This window comes from Archocentrus centrarchus, chromosome 13, assembly GCF_007364275.1.
Source record: "Archocentrus centrarchus isolate MPI-CPG fArcCen1 chromosome 13, fArcCen1, whole genome shotgun sequence".
Lineage (NCBI taxonomy): Eukaryota > Metazoa > Chordata > Actinopteri > Cichliformes > Cichlidae > Archocentrus > Archocentrus centrarchus.
The window spans coordinates 41396639-41421018 of NC_044358.1; the positions used below are offsets into that span (position 1 = coordinate 41396639).

General features: G+C 41.7%; 1 protein-coding gene across 2 annotated transcripts; it reads left to right on the forward strand.

The window, feature by feature from the left end:
• fam131ab (family with sequence similarity 131 member Ab) lies at nt 1-23763 on the forward strand. 2 transcript variants are annotated; one of them, XM_030744747.1, is made up of 6 exons: nt 1-440; nt 4900-5039; nt 10397-10490; nt 10574-10756; nt 18050-18181; nt 20554-23763. In XM_030744747.1, the coding sequence occupies exons 3-6, from the start codon at nt 10421-10423 to the stop codon at nt 21204-21206; spliced, it is 1038 nt and encodes a 345-aa protein (XP_030600607.1). In that variant the 5' UTR covers nt 1-440; nt 4900-5039; nt 10397-10420; the 3' UTR covers nt 21207-23763. The 2 variants fall into 2 exon arrangements, with proteins under 2 accessions (XP_030600607.1, XP_030600606.1); XM_030744746.1 differs by lacking the exon at nt 4900-5039.
• Nucleotides 23764-24380: the final 617 nt, after the last annotated feature.

A 24380-nucleotide genomic window follows, 5' to 3' on the forward strand; every position in this document is an offset into this window, starting at 1 on the left:
TTCTCCCTCTGACGTACAGGGAACTGTTTTGACAGTGTAGGGTGGCAATGACCGGCAGTGACCGAGCTGGGAGACCTCAACCCTTACAACTGCCCGGCTGGGACTGAAACCCATGCCGCCGACGCCGCCGCCGCCATACGGAGCGCTGTCCGTCCGCTGTGGTGCTGAACAGCAGGATACGACCCTGCGACAGGTGACGCGGAGCTTATCCAATAGAGACTCAACTTGATTAAACAACAGCAAAAACTCTTTGTGTGTACGGATTTGAACTAAGTTAAAAACACAGAAGAAACTGAAAGCACGGATCAGAGGTGATGGCTGGACTCCCCCCCGCCCTCGGCGTCACTCCAGCGGTCTGAGCAGAGCAGCGCGCTGCCGCCTCGTACCGGAACCCGTCGGAGCCTCCGTAGGAGCAGAGTCAGAGGCTTTCAATAAGTGAGGTACGCTCCGCGTCTTTTAGGGGAAAGAAATTTAATTGCTTGCTCACCTAAAGGGTTCTACATGCAGCTGCAAATATGGGCTGTATCAGCTCCAAAGCGCCTGTTGGTAAGAATTATTTTGACTTTGCTCTGATAAAAAAGCACGCTGAAGAAAGCCTGTTTATTTTTACGTATATGTTTTGCTGCAGCCTTTGGCAGATGCAGACTGATTTTCGGGTGCTTGTAGATGCACAGCATGCTGTGCCTGAGATGCGAAGACATATGATAGCGCTGCTGAGTCATATGCATACGAATAAGGAGCTTCAATATGCAATATAGCGCTTTAGATGGCTGGAATTTAAACTCTATTAGAGGTTAATGGCGCGTGTGAGCGCAGGACTGCGTTTTTTTCTTTTTTTTGGTGGGGTGGTGGGGATGAGTCGAGGGGATGGTATCTGCAGTCTAAACATCGCGATGCTACGAGAGTTGCAAGAAGCTTTTGGGTAAGCACGCCAGTCAGAGGCAGAGAAGACAGAGGTGCTCTTGACACCATTGAGGGAGAAACGACGTTTTTATTTTGCTGACCCAAAGTCTCATCCGGACACGATGGTTCTGACCGCGCTGAGCCAGTTTAGTTGCAAGGTAGGATACCCCTTTTCCTTTTACACACACTATCGCGCAATAAAATAAATCTTGATCTAAATAGCAGCTTATTTATTAGAATTAGGCTGATTTTTTTCTTGGCACTGAAGTAAAATTTCTCGCATGTAAATTAAACAAACAAACGAACAAACAAACTCGCGATCAGTCCGTCTCGACGCACTTATACAGCCGGGGATCATTTGCTTGTTGCCAAGAAACACGCTCCCCGTTTCCTCCACATCTATTTGTTCTCACGCTTGTTTACACCTTTGCCGCAAGTGTCTCCCATCCGCTGGCTGGCGGTTAAATGTTGCCGAGGGCCCCCAGTCCTCTGCGCTACCCCGACCTCTGACGCGTGCCCCCCTAACCCACTAGCACCACCACCACCACCACAACCACCTTTATTATTTATCTAACCGGTTTTCCTCCTCTGTAGCCATAAATCAAACCCGACCCACATCCATCGATCCAGCCATCTCCACTCGTAAACAGACGCGGTCGCTATTTTTCCTCCTTATAATGGAGATGTCACAAACAGCAGTTTAAACCCCGATTTATCTGTTACACCCATAGATAATTAGTAGTGTAATCTTTCACCCTGAGTCATTTGATGATTATGGCGGCTTGTCCCCCGTCTCCTTGTCACGGAGTGCGTAATGACATGCCCCCCGGTCCCATAACCCCCACATAAGGCTACCGCGTACGTGCACACAATGTTCCTGCATATCCACCAAGAGCGCAGTTAAGACAGCAGCCACCTGTTTGCCTCTCATATTTAGACTGTATATAAATGTGTGTGACATCACACCGGTCTTGACCTAATTGTGTTGATGCGCTCATAAGTCTGACAGAGAGCCCACAGATACCAGAGAACCAGAGAGGGAAAGAGAGAGAGAGAGAGAGAGAGCGATGCACCGTCGAGGTCTCTCTTTCTGCAGTTTCCACGACAACGGGAAGTACGAGAAGAAAAGGAAGGAGACCAAGTGTGAGCGAGACCTAGGAGCACAATTAACAGATAAATAAAAATAAAACCCGAGACTGCAGCTCTCGTTTGCTGTAAAGGAGAAGAGGAGACACTGCTGGAGGCTCCCATTTAGATAGATCACAGTCAAGGGAAGGAGATTAATTAAGATAAAAAGAACAAATTAGGCCCAGGGCTGCAGGCCCGCACAAGAGATGCGCCACAAGTTTTAGTCTGATTCTTCACCTTACCTCAAGGGCTGTTCAGGGCCACTACGTCACATGTGTCTTGTCCTTTCATTCACAGCCCAGTCCCACCAATCAGACGCGTGCCCCAAACATGAACCTCGTAGCCCCTCTAAAGCCTAACGGCTCCGGATGAGTCCTCTCAATCTTTCAATGCCCAGCGCCACTATATGAAAGTATTGATAGGACCAGTGGTGGAATGCAACTTAACACACTCAAGTACAGTTTTAATGTAGGTTACGTGTCATCTTGATGTATTTGTTTATGTTATTCTGCTTTCTGCTTCACTCCACTGCAAATATTGTACTTTGTACTGTATAACGTTCATTTAAAGTTTTAGTTACTTATTATCTGGGATATTTTAAAATACAATACAAACCTACTGACATTCTGTAGAAAAAACTATCCTGCAATATAAATGTAATTAAAATCATCACAGCAACATTGATTTACACATTAATGTGTAAATCATTAATTAATAATTATGATCCAACAGGATTCTGCGTAATAAGTGCTTATGTACTTCAAGTAGATGCTTTTGGATGCGTAAACCTTTGCGTAAAACATGCTGGAAACATCCGTGCCACCAATTTCTTTGAATCTGTTCTTTTTTTTTTCTTTTTTCTTCCGTTTCTTTCTGATCCACAGCCATGGTACTTAAACCGCATCCTTGATCTGGCGCATTTGTGCTCATACGTGCAACTTGTCCACTGCAGGCTTGAAGGCAAAAACATGTCTGTTTGAGTGCCTGCGCAGTGTCGCTTAAAATTAACACAGTCTCTTTCCTGTGTGGCTTTAAAGGGCAATAAAGCTGCTAAACCAGCAGCTCAGCCCGTGGAGATCCGTTTCAAATGCGACCATTTTCTGGCAATTAGTTGCTGTCGTGTCTCTATAAAATCGCATACGGGACTAGAGCGCGGGGTTTAGGCAAAACAGTGGGGCTGCACAGCTTACATGCATGTGTCGGGCTCAAATGACTGTCTAGAAATCAATTGAAAGCTACACAGAACACGTGCGCATCTTCCACTCCTCTAAACAATACTCGCATTGACTAAGGTGGCCTAGATTCAACGATACAATACACCCCGGGCATCCGATCTCATCACACCCAATTAAACAGCACGTATTGAATTCTGCAGGTGGGCAACATGAGCTCAGGGCGCTAAACGGCTGAAGTCTGGTGACTGGTCCTGATATAGAACTCAATATTTGAGATGGGCGCTGGCGACTAATCGAGCGAGTTGTTCTTTTCACGGACAGTAACTAGAAACGCCTCCATGTAGCGGAGGGGGTCGGAAAGATGAGCCAAGCACTGACATTTGGAGGCCCGCCTCTTAATCTCGTTTTGCAAATCTGATTGAAGAGTGGCGAGCGCGTGCAGGATTGCACGCGTATGTATACGTGGAGGGCTGTAAAGCGTGGGGAGCTGTCCTGGTGCTGAAATGTTCTGCTGCGCCATATGCACACCAGCAGCGGGTTAATCAGCACCTTTGGTCCTTCATGGTCCCCCAACCTGTCAGGTCACAGAGAGGGCAAGATGATGGAAAGGTTAAACGCATGCAATCAAGCGGATAGTCATACGTCTGCAGGCGGTTCTGTGACGTTTGCAGCCAGTAGGTTGCTTAGTGACATTTGCGCTTCATGTAGCCGGAGCCTTGTCTCTATTTGTTGATGACGTAGCCGGTTGACATCAGATAAATATGTTTTTAAAAAACAAACCCCCAAAAAACAAAAAAACAAAACATAAAGCCTTTTACAGGCATGACCATTATCCCCTGCTTTTTAAAAAATCTTCACTGCTTCTCTTCTTTCGACAAAGTAGACCTAACTTCATGAAATATCTAACAGGCTTGAGCTGCCGCCAGAACCATATATTTGCATGACATGGCATGGCTTTAAAGTGCATGGAAGTAGGTCTGCACACTTCACCTCCAGTGTTATCTCACTACATATAGTCTGAGAATACGCTGAAATTAAGGAGCCCAGCTCTTGTTAACACATTATATAAGGAAGAATGCACTTTCCAAATACGGCTGTTAAGGTATCTCTTTAAAATACAATTACCAAAACTAACCTAGTCCTTTAGATTGTGTTCTATTTATAATTCAGATCTGTTGTTATTATATTGTAAATCTAGCCTTTATTTCATTTCATTTTATTTTATCTGCTACATGGTATTTAAGAATTGGGTAGTTGGGGGGAAATTCGGTGTTTGATGTATTTTTCTGTGAGGGTAAGAACTGCAGCGAGAGTGAGATGCGGCATTACATTACCTTATATGGTCATCACCCCTGAGTGCCCTGCGGTCCCCGAGGAGGCATGAGGTTGGCATGGTGACTGCAACTTTGAACCACATAAGGTTAGCTGAAGCCTTAAAACTCATAGTTGATAATTCTGGCTCCAGTGGAGTAAAACAAACAAACAAACAAACAAAACAAAAACATGTTACGAATAATTAATTACGCTTTAGTGCCACATTCCTGTGGGAGCGTTGTTGCCATGATATCACAATTGTTTATTTATTTACTTCGCTATTCAACCATTTTGGAGCAAGAATGCGGCGTGGAGCTACTATGAGTTTTATGACTGTTCATTTGATATAATCCTCACGTGGCTCTCTTCCTCCTGACAGTGGCGGTTGACGGTTCGTTGCGCGTGGACTGGAGCGCGGCAAGCTCCCTGTCTGACCTAGCGCTCCTGGGGAGCACGCGGACCTCCTTGGCGCGCAGACTGATACTGACAGCACCTTTGGGCGCACTGGACTTCAGCGAGGTGCCCTTAATTCTCTCTTTATCATAGAAAAAAGTTTCAGCTTGGACTGCTTAGTGCAGTGTTTTCCAGCACACGTTAGACATTCAAACACAGCTCAGAGTGCTTTCTAATGGACAGTAATGGCGATTCAAATGAAGAAAATGTCGCATTAAATGTAGTAGCAGCAGCGTGCAGCGCCGTTTAGAGACAAGGCCTACTCATAGAAAATGGAAATGTAGCCCATGTATTAATTAGATTCAAAAGCTTTTATATGCACCTTCATTTTCTTGTGGAAAGTGCTACTGCATTGACAATAATAAGATTATTATAGACCATTTTCACAGGTGTCCCAGCAAGTGTCCCAGTGAAGTCATATGCACAAAAGAAGGCTATCCCCTGATTTGAATGCAGCCACCATTTTTACACATGTGCCCTCCATATTGTAATGCTTTTTAGGGAATGTCCTCTAACATTCACCTATTTATTATAAGGGTTAATAAAGAGCAACTAATCAGATTAGATGTAGTCATGCAATATGTGGTGGTAATGTAAAAGCTTATATTGGAGTAGAGAAGATAGTTGACCTGACAATAAAGTATTCCAGTAATCTCACTGTATTTTTTTCCCAGTAAACAACACAATTATTTTTATTTTTCGTGCTAAACTGTTATTTCAAATTCCAACAGGCAGTCAAGTTACCTGACAAATTGTTGACTGGAGACCCCCCCATTATTGTGCCTAAATGTTCGCGTTTTATTCTTTCATCTTCTGTATGACAATGCTCAGTTCTAGTGTGGTTAAACAAGTATGTTCTGAACCAGGCTTTAAGTGAACTAGTGTATTATAACCTGTTACAGCCACATCTCCCCACATGAAGCAGAAAATGATTTCCTCAACCTTTCCTACTCTAATAATTACCTTATTAATCAAGCCATCCAAGTCTGTAATGTGTGTTTCAGCCCTGGCTTCTTTTCTCCATTTTAGCTTTCACTGAAACTAACCAGCTGGTTTTCTACAGATTTTACAAGCCATTCAACATAATTTGCAGTTAATTTTATTTTCATTTGGAATTTCAAATGGAATCTCAGTCACATGTTAAATGCCCCTTGCTCCACTTATGAGAGCTAGTGCACTGAGAGCGCTGTGGCTGAATGTTCTTTTGAATTCAAAAGCCTACAGATCAATGCATTTGTATATTTTTATCTGAATTTCTGACCTGATAATTGAAAATACAGGTGGACTCACAGGTTGACAAGCTCGCTTGAAAAACTGAAAAGTCACAGGCATGCCTCTGTATAGCAGACATATATTTTAAAAAATGAGGGAGGGTGGATTCCTAGTTTTTGTAAATATCTTCTTGAACAGGAATCTACACGAACATGAAGATCTTGCAGTTTATCAGGATGGCATTTGACCCCCATCCTTGAAAGATTTCTTTGAAGAACCAAGAAGGGATTCAGCTGCAGTAAATTATTTAATGCTACAGCAGTGCGAGATAGTGGGCTCATAATTGGCTGAGAGATGACAACAATGATGATGAATACACCTCGCCTGTTATGTCAGTGCACACCATCTGGGTGTGAATCTGATGTGTCGCATAGAGGCAGCCAGGCGATGATTAGTGGTGCCTAAGTGATCCATTATGAAATGCAGCCTCTTGCGCTTCATGGGTGGGCCTGCTATCGAACACTGGAGACTGTGAGAGACAGCTTGGGTGGACTGCTGACCTCAGCACATCTATATAAGAGAGGAAGTGCTCTAATGCTTCACATTTAACGGCCCTGTAGAAAAAAAAAATCTGCTTCAACAGCCTGCATTTCTATTTAATGCTACAGCATCTCCTGTAAAAGAAAGCAGGAAGGCATGTGTGAGAGCCCTTAATCTGGCTCTCGGTTGGTGTTCTGAGTGTGTGACATCACGAGTGAATCAGGCACGCAGACACGCCAGGAGGAATTGTTCCACGGTGACTGGTTGCCATAGAAATGTTCCCATTGTGGAAAAGTTAGCAGACAGAGAGAGGGTGAAAAAGGAGGAAGAAGGTAGAAACGTGGCGTGTCAAAATATTCAGGTTATTTTCCATAAGTGGAAGCGGATGCTCCACTGAAAGCTTTCAGGTCTTGAATTCTTGTATTTCTTTTTGCTTTCATGTATCCCTGTGTGCGTGGCAAAAGAAGGGGTTGACATTTGGTAAATAAGAACAGGGTGTTTGACTCAGTTGGCCAGTGGAATGGGACAAGTTAGATTTCTGCTGTGATGTGACCTTAATTAGCCCATAAAATAGAAGCTATAGCTATAAAATGCCTCTCTACTAGGCATATTGGAAAACCTGGGGCACTGTGTTAAGTCATTCTGTGGCTATTCTGTGGCTTTGTCACTGCAGACCATTGAAATAGGTAAGCCTAATGAGCCACTTTAGGTTCTTAAATCACATTTACAACAACAAATGTTGTACATTCCAATGTTTCCCACAGATTTAGATTCTATTTGTGGTGAATAAATGATGCCATTTGTAAGGCTCTCCCCCTGCAAATAATTTAATTCCCAAGTTCTTTGTGACAAATAATGGGTATAATTCCACCATCTTGTACTGCAGCTGGCAGCGGTAACCCTTGTTCTGCCTTGTGAGCTCAGTGCAGCCGCACAAGACTTGGTTTTACACCTGCTGCAGGTCCCACATCCTGAAGTTGAAGTTAAAAGATATCCAGGACTGCAACCACAATAGCCTGGCAAGACAAGAAGGGCTAAGCTAAGCTGGTTTGCAGCAACTGAACCTTCAAAATAAAAGCACAGGATTTGTCCACCAGTAAATCAATCACAGCTGGCATTGTTATTTCAGACAGATAAAAAAAAAAACAAAAAAACATGCTGTTGCTAACTCACTCAAGGAAAATCTATATATGTATGGAAACTGCTGCATTCTTTTAAATAGAGTCACAAAACCTTTGTAAACCATTTAATAATGAAAAAAGTAAATAAAAATAAAGGAATAAAACCTTGAAGTGTGCTTTTGTGTCTGTGTGCAGGCTTTCAGGTGATGCAGTTAAAGAGACATTGATGAGGCAACTTGCGCTGAGGAGTCCATTGTGTTTTTCTCTGTGCTGTCTCCAGGCTACAGCTCACAGAGAGAGCACTTAACCAATGATTTAAAAGCCAAAGGTGAACCTGAGCAGCCTCTTTGCTGCTGACGATCAGCAGACCATGAAGTTTTATGGATTCTTGACGTTATGTGTGTACGTGTGTATTTGCACCGTTGTTCTGACACGAGCCAATACATTGACCTCTAGACATAAAGCTTTAAAATGAAGGATTTTGATATTAGAACTCAGTTTGGTCATACCTGAAGTATCTGAGATGTATTTAAATGTCCTTTATATTGCACTGGATAAAGATTTTGCACAACAATCTAAGCACCCTGTCTGTTCTGAGTCTGTTCACTCTGCTGTTCAGTAGGGCAGTGGGAGAGCAGGGGGGGAGGGTGGAGGCGCAGAGTCGGCAGTCAGCACGATGACGCTCAGGCAGAGGGGTTGTATCCACATTTTTCAAAAGCTTGTGTTCTACTATCAGAATACAGCATATGTTGTCAGGGTAGAAATGTCTCTTTCAACTCATCATGGAAAAAAAAAGCAGTGAAATGAAGTTTCGATTCATAAGGTTGGGTTAGATGTAAGTTTTTGAGATGCACCCCCCCTGATGATCTATAAAATCCTCCCACATTAGACTTTCTCAAGGCAGCTGTTTGAAAGCAAACAAAAACAACATTAACCATCTGACATCTGATTTCCAATTAAAGGCCAACATTATATATTATCCTAAAGCTCCTCTACGGTGTGTGTCACGTCTCCTCCAGATTATCCTCCTGCCGATCTGTGAGCTGCTCTGCGGCACAAGAGGATTAGTGCGCCTTGCGGTGGCAGCCAGGTCGATCGCAAGCGTGGGATCCCCTTTGCTGTGGCAGGGCCCTTCTGACAGACAGTTTTGTTGTTTGTTTCTTATTCAGTATTTTGTTACAGTTAAGTGGAATTGACATGACAAGGTCAGGGTGATGCTCCTGGGTTGAGCTAACTTCATCACCAGTGTTCACTACAAATCAAATATGGCCCACATTGACTGGTGACTCATTGATACAAGAAAGGGAAATATGGCTTTTATAGTAGATCAGGTAGTCCAATGCTGTTCCTCTAAATGATTGAAACTAGAGCATCAGACAGCTCCACTGAGTCACAGTGGGACTGGAGACAGTCTGTACATGTTGAGATACTCTTCAGCCTTTTCAAAACCATCACCAAGTTGCTCAGTCAGCTGAGTGTGTTGACCCATATTGAGTAACAATGTGGAAGCATCAGCTCAGCATGTGGCCCTTGCTGTTGACGTGCACCCACGCGAGTACAGGTTGTGCTATAAAAAGTTAGCAGACAAAGGAACTCTTCAACACCTGATACTCCCTCTGTGGTTTGAGTTTACAGAGCAGACAGATTTGACTGAGGACGGGTGGGGGAGGAAGGGGTCCATCTTTTGTCTTCAGTCTGCTCCTCTTAATACTCTGAGAGGAAATTACCTATCTTACTCTGTGTGTGTGTGTGTGTGTAGGCTGGTATTACCAAAATGCCAGCCTACACACACACACATGCGCGCGCGCACACACACACACACACACACACACACACACACACACACACACACACACACACACACACACACACACACACACACACACACATATTCAGACAGAATTTTTACTGGATCAAAAAAAAAAAATCTATCAGTCACAGCTGATACCACTGGAGGGACCCACTTGGGTAACAGCTGTGTGTAGTTAATGTGTATACAGCTAGAAGAAAAGCATGTCTTCTAGCTCACAGTCATACACACAGCAAAATACTCTGTTGTATCTTGAGAAGAGTCTTCTCAGTTACCTGAACTATTAGTTTGCTAATTACCCAGCAGACTAATTTATAACCCACTAAAGCTAACGTTACTGCCACTAATCTCAAGTATTCTTCTGTAAATTCTGATTCACCCCTTCAACGTGAACACTGTGATCCTCCAGAGCACTTTAATGGGGGCATTTATGCTATTACATGCTAGATAAATCATTTAAATGTAAACACAGTCCAACTTCGAAGTAGCTGTTGTGACTTGTTAAAACACAGATTGGTGTGTGTAAAGAGTAAATTCTTCTGTTTACAAAACTTTGTAGTAGTGTGTAGTAGATGAAGGACTTTGAATGCAGGAGTCCCTTTTCTATCAAAAGGCATCCCTGGATTTTTCTTGTGACTCATAGCAGGATGTATTCAGAGCTGGCTCACATTCATGCTGAGCTACTGTACAAGTTTTCGCTCATTCTTGTTTCTGTTTTTTTTCCTTCCTCGCTGTTTCAGGTGAATGTTGATGACACCATTGAAATGTTACCAAAATCGAGAAGAGCTCTCACTATTCAAGAGATTGCTGCATTAGCGCGATCCTCCCTGCATGGTGAGTGTAGGATTATATGTGCACAAAACACTTGATCATTGCAAGGTTATGTTGTAGCCTAATCCCTGATATTTGCCATGTAGGTATTTCCCAGGTGGTGAAAGACCATGTGACAAAGCCTACAGCCATGGCGCAGGGCAGAGTAGCCCATCTTATAGAGTGGAAAGGCTGGTGCAAGCCTATAGACACTACAGCAGCACTGGAATCAGACTTCAACTCCTATTCTGACCTCACCGAAGGAGAGCAGGAGGCACGCTTTGCTGCTGGTAAGTTTTTTGTTTCTTATGTTATAGAAAAACAAATCTTCTCTGTTACACTCACACACCGAGTGTTTGCATGTGCAACAAACTGGAACAATGACTCACTCACTTAAGGCAAGAGAGCTTCTGAAAATGCGTAATATCATGATGAAAGATCAAATGAAAAGTATTAATTAAACAAGAAACCATCATAATGGTAAATGTAGCCTAATTTAGCAGGAAACGCATGGCTGATATATTAATGTCATGTCAGTTTTGTATATTCATGAACTGCAGTTAATCACTGCTGATGCTGCAAATATAATTTAGTGTTAAATAAGCCCCTCATGTTCATAGAAATAAGTACATGGAGTACAACATATAACATTTGAGCCAGCTATCCCAGCAGATCAGCTGATCACAGTACCAACCCCAATCAGCCGATGGCTCATCTAGTACCCTGATCTCATATGTGGCAGGTGTTTAAGCTGCTTCATCTTAAATCCAGTTGGTGCTGCCTCTGCAAGCCACTTTGCAGCCCACCTCCACCCCAATCCTGTGTCTGACATCATGTCTTCTCAGCTGTCACTCACAACTGCTCTGCTCTGTGAGGGGATCCTACAGTTTTCCATGCCTTTTGGATCATGTGTCCTAGAACAGAATCATACTTTGAATAAAGTAGTCCTGACAGAATTCTATTTAACCAAATTTGGAAATAGTTTTAAACAGATTTTCAGAACCCTATTAATGTGATCAGGTATACATAGGGAAAGGAGGTAATCCCTTACCTGATTTGTGTTAATAATATCTGCTGTGGATCTTGTGGGCTTATCTGGATAGCCAGAAAAACAAAAAAAACAGTCTTTGCTGTCTGATTGGCCACAACATATGTGAAGGGGGTGCAGTTTGTGGCTAGATGTCAGAAAGGATTAAGTTATCCAATCTATATAGTAAGACAGGCAGTGTGGTGATTTAGTTTTGGCCTTCCAAAAGATGAATCAAAACACTCGATCCTACAGTTTTCCTAAATCCCTGGTAAATGCATACATCTTTCAGTTTGCACATTAGCTGTTTGTAATGCAGCAGTTCAGCCTGAGCTGAGATAATGCCAGTGACATAACTGTGGTTAAGATGTCATTTAACATTTTGCCATTCCAAAAACAGGTTTTTCTTATAACAAAATGCTCCAGAGGAGGCAAACCAAATAGAGGCTTCCTGGAACAGCCTGATTGTTTTTCCACAGCTAGTCACACCTGCCTACCTAATTTGAATATTGAGATGTAATCACAAAGCAGGCAAAAATGAGACAACAAGAACATCCATTAATCGCAGGTGTAAATACAAGGAGTATCAAATGTCATCGGCCAGATAAGCTCCCCAGACACCTCTCACGTTAGTGTTTGTTGCCTTTAACTCTTCTCCTCCTCACATGTTCCTCTGAGAGATCGCACTTGCAACAGCTCATCTGTCTCCTTTATTTTCCCTGACTCACTTCATCTTTGACTTTTCTTTCACTCATCCCTGTCCCCTGTAGTCATTACTCTCTTTACTTCCATTCACTGTCTGGTCTTTAAATTTTTCTCTCTGTCCTCTGTTTCTGTTACCTCTTTTCCATCTTTTTCACCCTGCCTCTCCCGCCTGCTTTCCCTCCATTCTTTCGCCCGCTCCCTGCAATGCAGACTCTCAAGGTTAATTTGCACAGTAAGGTTTTGCTCCTGGCTAGTGGCACCGTGACAGAGCGATTTTCTTCTGTGCCTCCTCTGTTCTGCCTTTTTTTGTTTCTGTCCTCTTTAACTATTTGCTCATGTGTCTCGTCTCTGTGATTTCATGTTCTTATATGTACCTGTACTGATGAGGCACTTAAAATGTTTTCAGTCAGGTATTTCATACATCCATAAGATCACTCATAGAACATTCTATCAGGACTAATTATGGTTATAATATATGAGCCTGACCAGCTAACTGTAATAAATGTTAGGCAGTGTTTCTTTTAAGAATTGCTTTGTTTTAAATGGCAAATAACTGTGTGTAAACCATAAAGGTTCAAATCATTTCATTTCATTCATTTCTTTGTTTCTGTTTTGAAGTTGAGAGCAGTGGGGGTAGTTGTTGGAGAGATATTACTACACATTGTTCTCCTCTTCATCTCAGGGAGCTGCCACTTGTGCTGACTCTATTTGTTTATCAAGTTTCACCTTGTAGTCTGCTATGGTGTTACTGTGGGTGCATGGAAACACTGTGTGAATGTCAGCGAGCGTGTTAATGCATAAAGCAGGCATGTGCGAATGTGTGAAGTGAGTGTTTGGTGGGCTTAGTGTGTATTTGAGCTAGTTACTCTAGAACACACTGGCATTTGTGTATATAGTTGCGTGTATGTGTGTAGGAGGCATGCTGAGAATTGAAAGAGCTCCTGGGGTTGTCCTTTCGATAGACTGACTTCTGCCAACACGCACGCACACACACACACAGGCACACTAACAATCATGCATTATTTGCAGATAATCCTGCAGTGTATCTCCATACTCGTACGTGCCTAGAGACAGAATGTGAGTGATGAAGCATGCAGCAAACTATGTATGTGTTAATTACAGTGGGTGCATTTGAGCTTCTGTTGCTCTGTAAAGTAGTATCTGGACTGACCAGTAGTGGTGTGCGATACTGCAAGATTTGGTATCGATCCGATACCAAGTAAATACAGAGCCAGTATCGCCGATACTGATACTGATACTTTTTAATCATTTAAATTTTCATGATGTTTTGTGTTTTTTTTCTTTGGATCATTAATTAGTTAAAACCTGGGGTAAAATTGGGCAAAGTTTATAGGTAAATAGAAAATATTTATCAAAATAAAAGTTTTTGTTCTGAAACAATAGAACAGTAACAAAACAATTTTCCTCATACATTGTTATGTCTGGATTTTTTTTTCTGAAATAAAGTGTACGAATAAAGAACAAATTAAAACTTTTTTTCAGGTAGAGTGTTCAGAAAGTATGATACAAAAATGTAATAAAAAATATCCCTTCATTCACTAATTTTCTGGATTTTTTTTCTTAAATAAACAAGCTGTACAAAATTATCACTCCACAAACATTTAAAGCAAATTCCTTTTATTTCCAAGTAAAATATGTTACGTGTCACGTGACAGTATAACGTCAAAAAACTGTGGGGAGGGGAGGAGCAAAGTGTGCCTGCTCTGTGCTGTGTCAGGAGCGGCACTTAAACAGCATTGCATGCAGGAGAGAAACTGAAGCAAAAGTATTGATCTCATGGCATTGATCAATATCAACACCAACGTTGGTATCGATATTATCGATATTTGGATCGATCCACCCACCACTCCTGACCAGATTTATATTTTGCTACACTAGGCCAAGTTACGTTTTGCTACAGTGTGTCATGCTATACTACACTACGCTATGCTGTAGTATGCTAGGCACACTGCAGTATGCTACCCCCCTATACATTAAGCTACTTTACATTCCATGTTACTAAATTTACTTTACTTTATTGAATTTGAGGTATTTTACTTCAGTCTCATTATTGTATTATATTCAGATATTTCAAATTAAAATTATTATTCAATATTTTATTGAAATTCGCACTCATTTACTTTTATTGTATTTTGATTTTTTTTATTGGTTATTTAGCACTTTTATTATATTTCACAATTTCTTTTTAATTGGCCTCCTTTCTTCATGTTGTTTTTTATCTTTGTTTTGTAAAATTCTATTTTATTTTATTGAGTTATATATTTACTCTGCTTATTCAAGCAATTTTATTAGAGGTTATATTTAGTGTTTTGCCTGTTGTAGCAAATGAATTTCCCACATTTTGGGACAAATGAAGTATGTTAAACTTTAACAATGACAGTGTTTTTCGTGAGGTGACTATAATTGAAGAAAAAAAAAGCATGAAAAAAAGCATGACTGGATCCCATTGAACAAGGAAGGTGTCAGCCTTTCTAATGAACACAGAATTATCACCTGACTCTGCAGATCCTTTTAGCTGTGTCTTAGTTTTTATTCCCCCACCCTCACCCTCACCCCCACTCACCCACACACACACACACACACACACACACACATACACACACACACACACACACACACACACACACACACACACACACACACACACACACACACACACACACACACACTTAAATGGGGCATGTGGGGACACATGCTTTGTCAAGTCATCAGTCAATCATCAATCTCCCCATCTCCATCTGCAACAGCCAGCTGCCACATTAGGTTACTGTACACCTGCCCAGGACCAAACAAGCAGTCTCATTCAGTATCGAAGAGAAGAGAGGAACATTTAACAAGTGAAGACATGAAGGTGCAGACCAAAAAACAGAAAAATTAAAGTGAATGTTGAACCCAGATTACTGAGGTGGCAAAAAGCACAACTCCACATGAATGCTAATGTTGCTCTGTGACCGTTTGAAGTGAACATAAGCAACAAGTCTGTCAAGTGCTGATAAGTCAGTGCTGCAGTTACAGCTTGTTTCCACAACCCCAAAGTGTCCAGAAAATAATTAATGAAGGTTTAAAGAGAGCAAAACAAAGGATGTTTTTTATATTTATACTGTGTGTGTGTGTGTGTGTGTGTGTGTGTGTGTGTGTGTGTGTGTGTGTGTGTGTGTGTGTGTGTGTGTGTGTAAGGCTGCAAAGCACAGTATTTAAAATTTCTGGAATAATTCATACAGCTGCAGCGTATTCAAACTATTAATGTGTTTACAGACACTTTCAGATAAAGAGAAGAGGCTGTTTGCATTTCATTCTATCAAGTGCATATTTTTGTGCATGATGATTTGCTACCAAGTATTTTTTTTCATATTAATGTGACTCTGTGCTCTCCTAAAAGCTGTGACTGCATCCTGTAGATGGCATTTGCAACAACAGAGAAAAGTTTGGAAAGCTGTTTTAGCTGTTTTCTATTTTGCCTGAAAAGAAAAGAAAAAAACAAACAAACAAATAGCAACAATAGTAACAACTGACACTGAAGTAGGTTTATTGCTGGGTGTGATTTTAGGGTGATACAGGCAGAACAAGGATTAGTATGTGTGGGAGTGTATTTATTCCTTTATCCCCCGTTTAGGTCTTTTTGTGTGGTATGTGGGTCAGTGATATGAAAAAATATCCATCCAGGTGAAGGAACACTTTCTTCTCTGTTAAAGAAATTATAAAAAAGACTTTGAAAGGAGAACTAAAGAGCAGCCCACACAATTTCCATTGCTGGAGCATGTGCCAGTGTTTGTGTGGAGAGTTCAGGGCCAAGTTACAGCAAAAGATGAATGAGATCATTGATCTCACTCTATGGGAGACAACACACGAATACTGAGCCTTGAGCAGAGAGAGAGAGTCAGAGAGACATAAGGGGAAGAGGACTGGGGGGGCAGAAATCAAAATAAGAAGAGAGGGATGGGCAAGATTGCACAGTGAAAGAAAATGGAGCAGTAGTAACGAGCGGAATCAGGAGAGTTGTTAGAGTGTTTTATTGAGAAAGACAGTTGGAAGAAAGGTATGATGAGAGTGGGCAGAAAGATAAAGAGGATAAACAAAAAGGGGGTTTCTGACTGGTCAGCTGTTGATGATGATCAGAGCTGACTGATCACTCATAGCTTACTGGTTCTGGCACTTGCTGAGTCACATCAGCCACACACACACACACACACACACACACACACACACACACACACACACACACACACACACACACACACGCGCGCGCACACACACACACACACACACACACACACAGAAGTCCAGTGTGGGTCCTGTAAGGAAAATTAAAGGTTTGTTTGTTGTCGTGTTATTGTGCTCCATGAGGTTAACATACACTGTATATAAAGGGTGGACAAAGCTGCCATGACATCACCTGCTGGTTTGTGAACCCACATTTTGATGCCCTACATTTATCATTTTGGTCATCGCCATGCTGGAATTCTGGAGCCAGAAGTGACCATATCTGGACAATAGGATGATGTGTATGTGCAACACAGATACCTGCTAAGTAACAGGTATCTGAACAGACTTCTTTGACTGGCGGTCAGATACTGGCTGTTATTTGTTACTCCATTACAGAAACTCCAAAATGATAAAACACAGCAAAGATGGTTGAGAGGTCTCCAACTGCACACATAATACTAAAGGGTTTAACAGTAAAGAGTACAATATAACATGCAATAACACCTAACAAGCCAAAGCACATGTAACTTTAATACCTGAACAAAAGGCTAGCTAACTAACATTTACATCGGCATTGGTGCTAACAACGAATCATCGTTCTCCTGGCTGAAAATCGTATAATGGCTCCTCCCCTTCTGTTAAATGGCCAACAAGGTGAGACATGCCTTTGACCATTATGAGTGTGCATTAAAAGTAGCGAGTGTTAGTATGGAAGCATATGATCTAAGACACCGCAAATGACTTGAATTAGCAGGAGTGAAGCCTAGAGGTCAACACCCACTTGCCAGTAAAAGTGGCTCTGGTTCTTGTTAAAATGCAATTTAAACAGGAGAGTTTTAAACATGTACAGTTTTTATGAAGTGATCACCAAGTTATAGAGATCAGAACCATTTTTGTAGCAGGCCATAAACATATTTAATCCTGAAGAAAAGTTTTATTCTAACATGGGCGTCTGTGGAGATTGACTCACTTTTAAAGCGAGCCTCAAGTGGCCATTAGAGGAATTGCAGTTTTTGGCACTTTTGCATTGGCTTCATTTTTTTAGCTTCCAAGGTTAATGCTCTGGGAGAGAAAGCAAAACATATATAGACATTTCTGTGGAAAAGCGCATGTAATTTCATCCCACTCAGTGTTTTCCATACTTGTCCTTTCTTTCTCCCTTATTTGAAAATGCAGGTCATGACTTGAATAATTATTATTTTTTCCATTATATGATCATTATTTCAATAAAAATGTCAGTGCTGATTACTAAAGGATCTTTCCTGTCATTTTGAGAGACAAACAGATGTAGCCAGGGCTTATTTGACTCTTCTTTGAGCTTCTTCCAACTTGTCTCCTCTGCGCTGGAGGGAGTGCAACCTGCATAGCAATGCTGTCAAACACTCAGTGACATCTGTCTGAATGCACAAGCTAAATGGCTGCTGAAGAACATTTACTGCAAAGAGAGACTGTCTGTGTCCAGTCTTATTCTACGCTCTGTGCTTTGTTGCTCAGTCAGACCTGCCAATTAAAATCAGCTACATGACGTGGAGGCTCACTGCCTCCCTGTTCCTTCTTGTTACCATGCCAATCATGTCATTGCTTGTGTGCATGAACAGCTCATGCATGTCCATGTGTATGTTTGCAGGTGTGGCAGAGCAGTTTGCCATTGCAGAGGCTAAGCTGAGGGCCTGGTCCTCTATTGATGGCGACGAGTCCAATGATGACTCATATGACGAAGATTATCTGCCTGCGAATGAGCCCACCACACAGAGCACAGGTAAGCAACACACACACACACACACACACACACACACACACACACACACACACACACACACACACACACACACACACACACACACACACACACACACGAGATAAATCACATTTATTTCCTTCATATTGCTCCCTTCCTCACTAATACCCCTTTACACACCCTTTTCCTCATTATTCTCTCCTCCCCTGTCCCTCTCACTGTATCTTTCATTGTCCCAGTGCCCTAGTTTTTTCTTCTCCAGACATTTTTTTTTTTGGTTCCTAGGTGCAATTTGATATCCCTCCTGCAAGTTTAATATCATTTCCTTTGCAGCAGAGGCAGTGTCTGTGTGAGGATGGTGTGTGAGCAGGTTATAAATACACAGAGTGTATTTGACCACGGCTGTGTGTATGTACGTGCTTGTGTGTTCCACAGCTTTCGTCTTGATTACAGGGACACACCAATAACCGATATTGCTGCTAATAAGATTCACCTCATTGTTGCTTTTCTACATGCAGTCATGGTTTCTTACCTTGGGGCAAAGATCATGCAGTGAACAGAGGTCCACATGTACCAGCCTGTTTGTGATATTAATCAACTCTACCTGAAATGTGATTCGGTGACACTCTAAAACCGACTTCTTCACTTCACTGTTGCATAGATCCTCATTCGCACTGCTCCAGCAGTGTTTCCACTCAAATCACATTTTAGCACATCTATAGTGAAACCCCTGAGTTCCTTTTAGTTTTGTACAGGTTTTATATTCTTGTCAATAGCTTAATTTTTTTTTCTCCTCTGCAGCTTTTTCACACCCTTGCAATGTGATATTAATATTTCTACTAAAGACATTTACAAGACATGTGGACATTGTTATTTACTCCTGTGCATGCATGGCTTATTTTAAAGAGTACACACTGTTGTCTTCTTCCAACACTGTGCATTGATTAGATTCTAAAATGAAAATATTGGTATTTTAATTTCCTTTCTTTTTTCTTTGAAGCAGCAAATATGTGTCTAACTCATGAGTTTGGATTTGTATTTTAAAGGCAACCTGTGGAGATACATTTACATGTTCAGTAAAATGTGTATGTGGTAACACTTTATAATCATTTTGTCCTGTTTAGGTGTGTTTAGTTTTGTCTTTACTTTTTGTTTACCTTTACTTCTGCACATCAGTGTTGCATAGATCCTGACCTCCACTGCAGCTCTTTATTTATGTGTTTATTTAGGTTCAGGAGAAGATAAAGACTTTGGTAGCACAAAGATTTGAGAATTGGACTAGTCTTACTCACAACATGTGTTTCACGGGACCAACACTAAAGGACAAATACTCAGTGATATAATATAATATAATATAATATAATATAATATAATATAATATAATATAATATAATATAATATAATATAATATAATATAATATAATATAATATAATATAATATAATATAATTAGTATTGCACACCCTCATGGCATTATACATAGACATAACACTAATTAGCAACTTAAATCTAATTTAATTGTTAACAGTAAAATAACTATTTGCTAAAGTTTTTTGCAATGATTATGATGTTAAGTGTTCTTATTTTAAGTGTTTTCATGGATCTCTGAAGTCTAATAAGCTTATCAGATCATATTTCTTCCACATAAGTTACATTTAAAACTTCTGTTGTTTCATGACATCACCTGCAATATTGTTTACATCTGTGTTTGCATGAAAATTTCTGTTAATCTCAAGCTCAGTTTTATTGTTTGAAAATTTTTAACAAACACCTCAGCTGAGGAGGTGTTGCATTTATCTTGTTTCTGAAAAACACCACTGCATAAGACAAACAAGCAGCACACACAAAAAACTAAAAAGAGCTAATACCTAAAGTACCAAAAACTTAACTCAGAGCATTAAGAACAAACCCACTCTGGAAACTAACTGAACCTAAACCGAATTAAAACCAAAAATCTATTTATATATAAAAAACTAATGAAAATGACAAAACTATTATAACTCTGCTCTAGAGTGCCTCTAGATTTAAGACACCACAAATGACTTGAATTAGCAGGAGTGAAGCCAAGAGGTCAACACCCACTTGCCAGTGGCAATTTAAACAGGAGAGTTTTAAACATGTATTCACCCTTTTACAGTTTTTATGAAGTGATCACCAAGTTATAGAGATCAGAACCATTTTTGTAGCAGACCATAAACATAACTCTGCTCTAGAGTGCCTCTAGTGGTAAATCTCTCCACAGGCTACCTTTAAATGAGGAAAAAATGTATTTGATGCTGCAACCAGTCACAAAAACCTAGTGAAAATGTTAGCGGTCCATTTCATATTTCTTTTCTTATCGTTGTTCTTCTTCCTTCAGGACTTCATGCTCACAGTCTGTATCATTCCCTCTAGATGTGCCATCTTATCCCCCCTACTTGAAGGACCTGATCCACAGCCAGCTTTGCCAACACCTGGGCTTACGAGGTTCCTGTTGTGAGAGTGGAGGTGGAGGTGGAGAGGGAGGTGGCAGTGGAGAGCCCTCCCCTACGGCAGGCTCTCCAGACACCCTGTGCTCCAGCCTCTGCAGCCTGGATGAACAGCACCCGCTGCTGCGTGATCTCGGTGGCCACCGTGGCACCCACTCCCACAGCAATGCCGCAGAGCTCGCTGCAAAGATCCTGTCGGCGCTGCACGGAAGAGAGGAGCTGCTCCTGGCCCGACTTCAGAGGGTGGGGCACAGTGGGGGAGACTGTGGTTTCCAAAGTCTGGGTGGGGTTGGGCGAGGCATCAGGCCCTGCGGGGGTCACAACTCTCCTTGCTACTCAATGACTTATTCTGACACGTACCTGTCACCAGGCGAGGATGATGACACCCCGTGCAAGGACTATGAGAGCACCGTGTGCCAGGTGGAGGCAGAGCACAACGGGGTGGAATATCCGCCCGACTACGACCCTCGCAGGAGGGTTTCTGATGTGGCCTCCTCTGGTGTTGTTTCCCTGGATGAGGAGGATGAAGAGGAGGAGGAGGAGGAGGAAGAGAGAGCAGGAGAGTCAAACAACCAGTGACTCCTCTCTTCCCGCCTCAGTGTTGAATCCCTCCACACGCTTTGGAAGACTTTTTTCATTCATGGCATCTGAAAACTTTCGCCCTCTGAGCATGTTGGGTTTTTCTGTTTCTCCGTGGACTGATACATAAATCATCCGTCTTTGCCTTACTCGCAGCATTTCCTCATAACTGCTTTGTCCTCATTCCATATCTGCAATGTATTTCTTTTGAAGGCGTCCAAACAATCCTTTTCTTATCAATGTGAAAACAGTGAGTGCTGGACTTGGTATGACGCTCACGGTTTTCGGCTCTGTTCCCTACCTGCGATGTAAACAGATGCCACTACGAGGCAGACAGAATGACCGAGAGTCCAAAACTCTGACTTACTCTTTGCATGTGATTTGCAAGTGCTGAAATCATTGGGCTGACCTGGTCTTGAGCACGATTTGTAATCTCAGCTGTTCTGTATAACCCCTGCCCATCTCCCCCCACCTCAGCGTTCTCCCATGGGAGGGCAGGTTGACATTGCATCCTGGGACCTGCCCTTACCCCCCTCCCTTACCTTCTCTCCTTTGCAAGAGACTAAATAGCATCCTTTTGGGCATGGCTTGCTGAGTATGCCAAACTATTTAATCCTGTCACTACCAATTATGAGCAAATGCTGGAATGTCTTTAAAGTGACAGGACATAGTATGTATTTTAAAATAACAAAGTTTAAAAAAAAACAAAACAGATCTGTCACAGATGATCTGACAGAAATGATATGCTTTTATTGTACTAGTTTTCTATCACTCAAACATGTTGTTCACATTATTCCAAACATCATTATGATGGCCGTCTGCCATAATGATCAACTTCAGCTTCTGGATATTTTGAGTGATTCTGTGGATTCCTGCAGGGAAAACACCAGAATTTTGGTAGTCTTAAAAACAAACAAACAAACAAACAAACAAACAAACAAACAAACAAACAAACAAACAAACAAACAAACAAACAAACAAACAAAAACAGCGGCAGCAGCATCGGCAGCAGCGACAATGACAAAACAGAATGTTCCTAAAGTGGCCCTTTGGCTTTAGGTGTTCAGCAGGAATCGATGCAGTTTGAACTGACAGAAATGGTTTTTTTTTGTTTTGATTTTTTTTCCTGTGAAGCGATAAGTTGCATTGGAGATTTTTCTATATTTTTGTATGCGTTGTCTTGCTTTGATCTCTTTGCCTATGCTGCGTGCCAGTGTATGTGGTTTTTTTGCACGAAGCTAATGTGGCTGTAGATTACTCCTTTTCTTTGTTATCACTGTGTGATATAGTCTACTGGGAAACAAAAAAAAAAAAAAAACTTCAAATGTGAACAAAAAAGTTTTTATTTCAAAAGAGGATACTGTGATACGGTTTGTTGTTGCCATTCGTCATGATCCTCATGAAGAGCTCTTCTTTTTCTCTTCCTTTTTTTCAAAAATGTTCTTCATTCTCTCCTCTCATACTGACTCTTGAAAAGCTTTGCCTTTTATTCTCTACTTTCTCTTCTTTTCTACGATGCGTGCAAAAGGGCACGTTTATGTGATACATGCCGAATCTCCCATCTCCATCGTGACATGAGGAGTCCTGTTGAGGTTCTCCCAGAGGGACTGTCATTCATACAACTCAGGAAATCCCATCGGACCAGAGCGTCGATGCATCCCGCCCGCTCACATAACACCGCTTGTCTCTCATCCTCCACCTGCTTGTGTGTGTGTTTTGTATGTGAGAGAAAGCCTGGTGTACATAGTTATTTTCTACAAATGATTAAAGCACAGAATCAGTCCCCATATCCCCTCATTTATTTTGTTTGACTGTTTAGAAAAGCCTCAATGTGCTACTCTGTATGTGTTTTTGCACAGGTGCATGCATGTATAATTGTTTGTGTGTGTGTGTGTGTGCATGTGTCTCTATTGTAAGATGTCAGCAAGCACTTCAAGCTTGCACTGTATATCCATTCCAAAACCCCTTCAATGCAGCAATTCCCTTTAAAACAGTATCTGGTGTAACTGAGCTCTCGTTTGAAGTTGGACTTCTATCAGTGTAGGATATTTTTAAAAAAGCATAACAGTACATAATAAAAAATGAAGCAAAAGGAATGGTGTAGCTAAATTGGCTGAATTCTGATCAAAACCATATGAAAATGAGAAGGAGTTTTTGAAAAGATAGCGACAACTCAGGGGGAACCATTGAAGCTGTGCCTTTCATTTGTCACCTTTGACCTCCGATGTTGCATCATCATCATCATCATCATCATCATCATTATCATCTCAATCCAATCCGCTACGATGTCACTCAGGCCGTACCTTGGCCTCCTTCCCCTTCTCTGCTTTAAAAATGAGTGAGTGCAGAATAAAAATCCCGAGTTCGAGTTGGACGGGGGGAGCAAATATCCTGTTGCATCTCCTGTGTGTAACCGCCTGCTGCAGCTGGAGGTTACAGTGGGCCGATTTGCGTCATTGTCCTTTTGGTTGACATTAAAAGCTGGGCGATGCTTGTGAGGCGAGGTTGTGCTTTTGTCTGGGTGCTGTGACGCGAATGTGTGATTGACCCCCCCCCCCCCCCCTTTTTTTTTTTTCCCCCTCTATTTATCACTCACTTTGTCCGCAACTGTGCATGCATTCTCCCTGTGTATCTCTCTGAGCGTCCTCACCTTCTCTCTGGCCACTTTATGTGTGTGTAAGTGTGTGTGTGTGTGTGTGTGTTCCTGAAGGTGGGCACCTTGGTGTGATGCATTTTTCATTTGCCCAGCTGCCTTATTCTCTCTCACACACATCCACATGAATGTGTTTTATTATTAGAGACTTTAGTCATTAACCTTTCCCTGTGTAAAAGTGGCATTTTTGTGCCACTCATCAGAAGGATTTCCTCATCCTTCTGTCCTCATGGGAACATTTTATCCACATAAAAACAAAAATAGCAGATTTCCCACTGACACGCATGCACACAGCCTCACGAATGTGCCCCCTTTCCATCCCGATATAGCTGTCTTGTCATTTCCTGCCTCCTCTCCTTCCACCTTCCTTTTGTCCCCCCCATTCTTTCCTTCCTTCTCTCCATCTGTCCCCACAGGGGTCTCATTACGCAACTAAGAGGACATCTGAGTGCCACCTTTGCCGACAGGCAATTAGCCCGCGATTATACAACTGCTTGATGATCAGGAGATGCGTATCTCTC